Source organism: Buceros rhinoceros, unplaced genomic scaffold (genome assembly GCF_000710305.1).
Source record: "Buceros rhinoceros silvestris isolate BGI_N320 unplaced genomic scaffold, ASM71030v1 scaffold14234, whole genome shotgun sequence".
Taxonomy (NCBI): Eukaryota; Metazoa; Chordata; class Aves; order Bucerotiformes; family Bucerotidae; genus Buceros; species Buceros rhinoceros.
In genome coordinates, this window is record NW_010410142.1 from 50,209 (window position 1) to 59,431 (window position 9,223).

Consider the following 9,223-nt stretch of genomic DNA (forward strand, 5'->3'; position numbering starts at 1 on the left):
AAACATCAATGATCCCGCTTTCTGACATCCAGCGCACATCAGTTAGAGGCACTGCTCTCTGCTTAGCAGTCTCTGCAGCAGATCCGGATGGCACGTGCTTTGAAGGAAGCCAAGGCAAAACTGAGTTTCTCTAGCAAACTTGTTTGATGCAGGAGCAAAGATGGAAACCCACAAAATTCGCTAACACATACCTGGTAGGGATTCATCAATGATCCCGCTTTCTGACATCCAGCGCACATCAGTTAGAGGCACTGCTCTCTGCTTAGCAGTCTCTGCAGCAGATCCGGATGGCACGTGCTTTGAAGGAAGCCAAGGCAAAACTGAGTTTCTCTAGCAAACTTGTTTGATGCAGGAGCAAAGATGGAAACCCACAAAATTCGCTAACACATACCTGGTAGGGATTAGGAACATACACTAAATGTTTTTATATATCCTTCAAAAATCCTTTACCTTGCATGCTGCTTAATCAAAATAGAATAATAGTGAGAAAAAATGGGTAATGAGGGTCAAAGTAAATAAAGCTTTTCTGTAATTAAAGACTATGCATATTCTGCAGGATCTTTGAATAAAATCTGTAACTATATCATAAGTAATAAAGAAAATTAATAATTTTAACCATTTAATGAACTGCTGGAATAAAGGAAGATTTTTTTCTCATGGTTTCAATTTTAACAGAATTCACATGTTTGTTTTTCAAGGGTTCATTTCATAAACACTTTGTGTTTCTTGAAGGTCAATTACATTCCACAGAGGAATGAGCCTGCTAAGCAGAAATATGTGGCAATTTCAAGAATTTAAAATCTCAGCAAAAATTCCTCAAATCCAAGAGACTGTCAAGATTTTTGTTCACCCTTTTTTCTGCCTGCTGCACCCAGCTGTGTAAATTTTTTCTGCTCCAACATTACATATTTCCTCTCTGCCTTCTCCTGTAAACCTGTTAAGACACAAGTTCTGTAACTTGACGCTTGAAAGGAGTCATGTCCTTATTCTTTTCAGTGGTTTAATACCACTGAATACCAGCAGCAGGGAAGACAGAAGGAAGAGAGTGACCACTCTTCTTTAGAGAGCAAAAGATAAATCTCCGATAATGTTGTTATGTGCCTGTTGGCTCTGCCCTGGAGTGTTTTCTTTCATTATTAAATTCCAAGGAAAGTGAGCAACTCTCACCTCAGCTACTGCCTTTGTACTAATATCCACCAGCGTTTCTGAAGAGTTCAGCCAGAAGATCCCTGAAGTTCTGTTAGGCTTGTGTGCTAAGAGAAGAGGCACCGAACCATAAATGCCTATTTTGTCATGTATCTTGTGGCCGAAGATATCCAAATTATAAAGCCGGTAGGCATCACCATCGCTAGGACAAACAAAGAGATGTGGTTTTTTTATGTAAGCATCCTGCACTAGGCCAATTTTAGCTTTATTGTCATTCCACTGTTAACACCCTGTATTACGGTCTTTTGTTTAGCATCCGGAGCTGAAATGTGGATAGCCTAGATTACTGCTTCTTTGCTTTGGTCCTAGCTATCTGAATCAATCACCATTTTTGCTGCCAGTGAGACTACTGTTCTTTTGCTCTAAGTCCTAAAATATGAATTCTGAACTCTCCCATCCTCCCATGGAGTTGCTTTTGTAAGACTTCTGCTTAAACATGACCAATTCTGAAAACCTGCATGGAAAATTAAGAGAGGACAGAAGTGGTCATTCATGAAATTGAAGAGTGGAAAGAGAAAGCAGAAAAACTTACTCAGTGTGGATGGGACTATGATTCAGTTTGCTGTATCATGTATATAATATTCATATCTCAAGCTGCCATCTGCATTAAATTATTAAGACGATGTTATAGCTCTCCTCTACAAAGATGATACTGCTTTCACTAGCACTCTGTCAACTTTACCTCGTGTTTTTGAGAAGAAGTGTTTCTGCGTGTTGTGGTATTCCATAAACGTGGTCAAATCCATGTAAAGAGAAGTCCATGCCTACAGAACTAGGACCTATGGGAATAACATTAAAAATGAAGACCAGAGAGTTCCAATCTCAGGCTTAGCCGAAAGCAACAAAGCTAACTAAAAAATAAATCTTAAAAAGCAGGTTTTAATAATTAGCTCTATCATACTTGCTTTCACCTTCACTTTTATTTTGACTTCTGTACTATAGAGAGAATGTTTTAAACAGAGTTTATTGTATCTATTCTGATTTTGATCTGCTTAAGAAGATAAAATGAGTCACTTCAATTAAAAAAAAACAAAACCAAAAACATGTAACAGTGGGTCACTTATTTATTCTGTACTGAAACTGCTTAAAATTATCTCCTGTTTCTATCCCAGTACCTACAAGCCAACATTTGCAGCACAGGGGTACAGCAGCACGGACTTTAGAGTCAGAGCTGCATGTTTTCTACTGCTCTTCTCTTCAGCCTCAGAGAGGGGAGTAGCATGCACAAAAGCCTCTGCCAGTGATTGTCATCTTGTCTCATTAAGGAATCCACAGCAACTTTTGGCAGGTGAACAGAGATCCTGTAGACTGACAAGCAGTGGCTTCAGGATCAGAATCTGATGATATGAACTTTATTCCTCCCAACACAGAAACAGAAAAACACAGTGTTGGCCTAATACATCAGATACAGCATGAACAAGGGAAACAGCTTCCTGCTTCTCTGTGTCTTGACTGTGAACTGAAGAAGCTCCTGTCACCAAAAGGAAGCTCTTTCAGCCTTCCTGTTCCCTACTGCAGCTGCTGGGCAGTGCTGGTTGCTACACAAATCTGCACACTAGTGGTAATGCATAAAGCTAAACAACTCAGTTAATATAGAATGCAACTGGACAGACAGTAGATGGCCACAAATTTGGTAATCGATAATTTAAATTGAGCTACTGACCTACACCACCTTCTTATCCCATAAGACTGCTCAGTATTTCCTTCCGCAATCCACCACTTAATACTGTGATAATTATTAATGTTAAGATATAGTGGTTTCTGATATGTCGTGAGAATAAGCTACAAGTGAAATCAATGTTATATGCTGATACTAAAAAGGAAAACAAAAAAAAAGAAAAAAGGGAAATCATGCATTACACACCAGTCAGGCAATGCAGATAGGGTTATGCCAGTGAGCTGACGAAATGAGTCACACTCCACGTGCTCCGCCCTGAACAGAATATTTCCAGTACTTTTGTCAAATTTGTTACCCATCGCTGATATCTGATAGGCAAGTTAAAAGAAGGAGCGAGCGAGACATTGATAAACATTAAGCGGCTAAACAGAAAGCAGACAGAAAAATGAACGCAGGTATATGCAAAGCAGTAAAGCTGTTTTCAGAACTAGACTGAGACTTACCATGAGCTTTGATGTCTAAGAAACTGCCAAAGTTCTCTTGCCAAAGACCTAGATCCTCTTGCTTCTCCTGCATAAACAGAAATAGCTAAGCCTAGTATTGTGACTGCTCGCACCATGTAATTCACAGATTCGCAGAATGGCAGGGTTTGAAGGGACCTCTGGAGATCATCTAGTCCAACCTCCCTGCTAAAGCAGGTTCACCTAGAGCAGGTGATTTCTAAGAAAAATGTGTTCATTCACATGAGATTTGTACATTGTTAACTGCTTTTTTGCCAAATATGGTTAATGCAAGTAACAAAACACAACTCAGATCCTGCTGCAGGAGTTTACACTGAGGAACTGATGTGCTACTGGAGCACACGTGCACTCCGTTACAGCATAAAAGTAATACCTAATGCCTCAGATAGAATCATAGAATGATAGAACAGCCTAGGTTAGAAGAGACCTGAAAAAGATCATCTGGTCCAACCTTTCATGGGAAAGGGAACCTAGATGAGATTAGCTGGCATCCTGTCCAATTGCAGCATGAAAACCTCCAGAGATGGCAACTCTACCACATGCCTGGGGATGTTGTTACAGTGAATGATTGTTCTCATTGTAACTCGCTGTCTTAAAATTTCCACTTTTTGCAGTGTCTTTCCTGGTTTTCTTTTCCATACTCATCCCAGAATAAGAGAACGTGGCCTCTTGCAGCTGCAAGACTCCTCAAAGCCAAGAATGCTCTCTGGCAGGACTCAGAGTTCAGGCACAAGTGTGCTGAAGGCAGCATAGTTCCTGCCATTTATAACAGGATGGTGGAGTAAGCAGCCATCTGCTCTACAGGAGGCTAAAATTATATCATAAGTCAGCCTCCTGTGAAAACTGGTATGTGCCTTTATGCACTGCCAGGACCTGGTCTTTTTTCAGAGTGAATCTTACTTACGCATGAATTTATGCGGAGGTATATTTTTGGACTGTTATAAACCAGGTCTTGTTCTTTTGAAATTCTCTTTGCAATGAACAGAGAATTTAAAAATCACCAAATATCACCACAAAACTCCCTTTTACACATCTACTTCAAATCAAATGAGAGAATAAAAGCAAAAGACATTCTAAATAAAAAAGCCATGGAAAAACATTTTTGAGCTACATCTACCTGACTGATTCCTTCTGCAGCCTTGGTAAAACACATAAACCTTTATTCAAGTATGATTTTGCAAAATATCTCAATATGAAGCACCAAGTTCTTTTTTAATTTCACTGGAAAGTGGTTAGGCTAGGTTTATAAACATAGTACTAGAAGAAACGGACATGTGATTCTAATTCTCTTTTCTACAAAATATTCATGCAGGAATTGCAGTAAGCATGGGTTACCTTAGAGGAATCTGCCTCCTCATTTTCTGCTGTAGGTTTTCTAGTGAAAACAAATACACACAATCATCAGTTTATTGTTAACATAAGGAAGGATTTCAAACAGAAAATTCTTATAGCATTATGAATTGGCTTATACAGTACATAAGAGTTTTGGTGCTTGACTATTCTGAAAATTGATGCCATAGTTGAAAGCTCCAACTGGTAAATCTTTATAATATTCAATGTCTTCAAAAACGTTCACTCTGTATTTGAGTTAGGCTGGCTTCTTGGCCTTTCACATTTCTTTCTTCCAGCATCAGTGTTTTACTTGCCCAGAAGATTCTCACTTCTTTGTCATTCATTGTCTCTTAAGGGCTCTCTGCTAGTTCCAACTTTCTGAAATAATGCTTTCTAGGAGAGATGCTTGCTATGCTCTTTTTCTAGTAATGACATGTTCTGCATGTGTTTTTTTGCCCTTCCAGCACGACCCTCTCGGTAAAGAAGTTTTTCCTAATATCCAGCTTAAACCTCCCCTAGCACAACTTAAGGCCATTTCCTTTTGTCCTGTTGTTTGTTACTCGGGAAAACAGAATCCCCACCTCACTGTTACCTCCTTTCAGGTAGTTGCAGAGAGCAAGGTCTCTCCTCAGCCTCCTCTTTTCCAGGCTAAACAACCCCAGTTCCCTCAGTCACTCCTCACAAGACTTGCTCTCCAGACCCTTTATCAGATTCATTACCCTTCTCTGGACACGCTCAAGCACCTCAATGGCCTTCTTGAAGTGAGGGGCCCAAAACTGGACACAGTGCTCAAGATGTGACCTCACCAGTGCTGAGTACAGGGGGACAATCACTGCCCTGCTCCTGCTGGCCACACTGTTGCTGATACGACCCAGGATGCTGTCGGCCTTCTTGGCCACCTGGGCATGCTGCTGGCTCCTATTCAATCGGCTGTGGACCAACACCCCGGATGCCTTTCTGCCAGGCAGCTTTTCAGACACTCCTCCCCAAACTTGTAGCGTTGCAGGGGGTTGTTGCAGGCGCAGAACTCAGCCCTTGGCCTTGTTGAACCTCATACCATTGGCCTTGGTCCATTGATCCAGATCCCTCTGTAAAGCCTCTTGACCTTCAAGGAGATTGACATGCCCGCCTAACTTGGTGTCATCTGCAAACTTACTGAGGGTGCACTCACTCAGATCACTGATCCCCTCATCTGGATCATCATTGTTAAAGAGAACATGCATTTCAGTGCGTAAAATATTTCAATGCATAAAAGCTTCTATCACAGAAATTGCAGCTCTGTAGAATTGTTTCTCTTCAGCTACAGCACAATCAGTACATAGTATGATGTGATACACAGATACTGTACCTATCACTGGGAGGTGGCTGTAGGTGCTCGAAATATAACAACCCATTGGAATTCATGCTCAGAATAGTCTCACCCTTGGACTGTAGCTCAACCTGGAAGGGGTTTGCTGTGATTTGAAGTTTGTAGTCCTCATTAACACTTGACAGCACCAAAATACCTGCCTCCTTCTGGGATACGAAAAGTCTGGCAAATGGAAAGCAACAACAGCTTTATATGAATCAGCAGCACATTAAGTCCACTGTAACTAAACAAGGATTTGAAATAAAGATGGGCTGAGAATATCTGCATATATTATAAAAACCTCAAGGCTAATATTGAGGCAAAGAACACCCTAAATATCTGTGTTCAGGGTTCACTGCACAGAGCTGCGCAGGTGGCTACAGAGCTGCCGTGAAAACTCTCCAAAGTCTGCATTCCTTTCACATGAAAAGGTAATGCCTTAGAGTAAAACTGATGCATCATAACAAGCAGGTTATTTTCCGATTGGGTCAAACACCCTCAAGTTTCTTAACAAGTATGTGACAAAACGTTCTCCTATGTATTTAATACGGATTTTTGTAAGTAAATGAATCACATGCATTTCTATCCTCTCTTTCCGTAACAATTTTGTATTGTAAAAAGAAAACTGTAATGTAGCACAAATGAGGGAGAAGGGAAAACACTCTTGCAAATGAAGCTGTGTAAGTTACCAAGGTGCTAAGTTATTTTTCCATCACTCACCTCTGGGTCGTAGGTTCCTTTATAATAACATCAAGAACTTTGTATCTTGCTCTGAGAGGAGATGCCTCATCAATTTTAAGCCTGAAAATATTGCCTTCTATTTCACAAATTTCTACTTGTAGAAGAACCTGGGAGCAAGCACACACATAAAATGGTAGCAATAAAAAAATACCAACTTACTTTTCAACTCAATGTCACCAAACACTTACTGATGGGAAAAAAAACCTTGTCTGCTTTCTGATTTAATGTTCTTTAGCACTGCTGAGCAGCAATCATCATCCATATGAATTTCCACCAGCTAACTACTTCTCCCCTGTGAAGAAACAACTTTTTAAGTGGATTCTATCTTCAAGGCTCTCATGTCTAGTATTTTGCAGCTCTCCCCACAAGTAGCATAGAAAACAGGTGCAGTATTCTTAATCTCAAAATCTGGGCAATTTCACTATTGTGCTGTCAGTGTAAAAATGGGATACTTCTGAGTGTGGGCTTTTTAAAAAAATTTCAGAGCTTTTGTTCCTTAGTGTTCACAGTGGTGCTGACACTGATAAACTCTGTCAGAAAGATGCCTAAAGAAAATGCGTAATACTGCCTTACCCACCGTACCTTGCTATTTTGGAATTCAGGCAACTGGGAAGTCACTCTGTTCTGCCTCACGCAAATGACTAATTTTCCCTCCCTGCAGGATCCCTACACCACCACTCTGATTTTTTTTGTTTTTTCCTTTCTTAATCTCTCCTAGCCAAGAACTGGCCGAAACTGGCTGAAGAATTTTGATGTGACACCTCTTCCCTCTAACTGGAAGTCAAGCAGCCCTGCTCTCTTCAAAGGCAAGAAAGAATGAGAGCACCGTAACAGCAGAGGGAAAGCAGGTAAGACAGAAAAGATTCATTTGGAGTTCCTTGCTTCCTAGAAAATATTTTACATTACGCCATGTTGTTATAAACCCCTGAATAGGGGGCTTTTAATAGGGAAAAGAACCTTCAGTCTTTCGCATACCTTAAAATCTGGACGAAAAATAGGTTCCTTTCTCTGTGCTGACTGCAAAGAAGGTCAGGATTAACAGAGGGGCAGAAAATACATTTATGCAGCATATCTACGTAGTGTGATGCTTAAAGCGTGGAAGAGAGCTGTAGTTCCAAACCCCATAATCTGAGGACAGGCAAGGTTGCCTATTCCCTGAGAGAATATGCTAGTTCCTATGCTGTTAGCGAAACTGAAGACACTCCTCTTTCTGGCTGTCTTCAATGTGAAGAAGACTTCTTTTTCACAAAAAACTGCCTTTGAGCAAACATAGCAATACAAACTTATGGTTGGGTGGTGCTGGAACATAGGTCTTCTTATTCCATTACAGAAAATGTATTTATTATTTTGGAATAGTGGAGAACTTTGAATTAAAAACATTTTTTTTCAGATAAAAATAGTTCTATTCGGGTTTTTCATAAAATTATTAAAGATTTTTGTTTAAATTCTCCTTGCAGTCTCAAGCTGTCAGATAAATCCTGTCCAGTACGGACATATTTCAGCTGATACTTTGCATCATATCTTCAATATCTATCACTGAAGAATCTCAAAATCAGCAAATATTATCAAACTTCTTGATAATATTCACTGCTCTTTCTGTAACCACACTCTTATGCTAGGTGGGTTCTCACCTTATTCTCCTCATGAATAATTTGAAATCTGACATTCTCATCACTTAATGTGACTGAATCCAACACTGCTCGATACAAAGATTTTCCGGGACGTAGAAGTTTCTGACGCCTGTCAAGACAGAACATTATTTTGGTCTCCCTAATTGTTGTGGCTTGTACCACACAGAGGAACATAACATTGCCAGAAATGTTTACTTAATTTTGTCTTGAAATTTTTCAAATAAAATTATCATCAGTGCTTCAAGTCAAGAGGAAAAAGAAGGAATATAGTTCTGAGCACACACACATGTTTATGAATGAAATATTAGAGGGGTTTGGTCATCCATCACCACTCTATACAGTTTTTAAAAAAATAAGTCTTAATTCAAGAAATTCCAGCTGAACAATCTGTTTTTCATTTTCTATCATATACTTTTCCTTGGTCTACAGCCCCCTGGTGAACACCTTCTATATTCCGTGGTGGTAAAGCAGTATGCTCGTAATTTATAACCTCCTGAATACACACTGAGGAAATCGTTTTTCAACAAACTTGCTGACTACAGAGTTTTGACTACAGCTTTTGGCCCTGATGATGTGTTTAGGACAGAGAAAGAGAGGCTCTTTCAACTGTTTGTAGAATGCTCCTTGCTGAGCAGAGGTTTTATGAACTCCTTGAAGGTAAGTGTCTTGGAGACTACCTTAAAGGGAAGCTGCTTCATCAATAAACAGACTTTATTTCCTTACAAACAAATATTGCACAAATGCAAGCAATCAGATAAAGGACTCCTTTTAAAAGCAGAGCAATGACAGAATCTGATGCTTGCCAACATGTGGCAATCTCCTGCTG

At 39.9% G+C, this 9,223-nt stretch overlaps 1 protein-coding gene across 1 annotated transcript in view; it reads right to left on the minus strand.

The window, feature by feature from the left end:
- Window positions 1-9,223, minus strand: part of GANC (glucosidase, alpha; neutral C) — a gene marked incomplete at its 5' end in the record, with an annotated part of 25,022 nt that overhangs the window by 14,803 nt on the left and 996 nt on the right. Inside the window, 8 exons of the mRNA XM_010135498.1 lie at window positions 1-97; window positions 1,168-1,348; window positions 1,889-1,985; window positions 3,328-3,394; window positions 4,681-4,720; window positions 6,026-6,208; window positions 6,746-6,873; window positions 8,398-8,506. The exon at window positions 1-97 is cut by the window's left edge and continues 1 nt beyond it. Of these exons, the coding sequence (XP_010133800.1) occupies window positions 1-97; window positions 1,168-1,348; window positions 1,889-1,985; window positions 3,328-3,394; window positions 4,681-4,720; window positions 6,026-6,208; window positions 6,746-6,873; window positions 8,398-8,506 (902 nt within the window). The remainder of the gene's footprint in view (window positions 98-1,167; window positions 1,349-1,888; window positions 1,986-3,327; window positions 3,395-4,680; window positions 4,721-6,025; window positions 6,209-6,745; window positions 6,874-8,397; window positions 8,507-9,223) is intronic.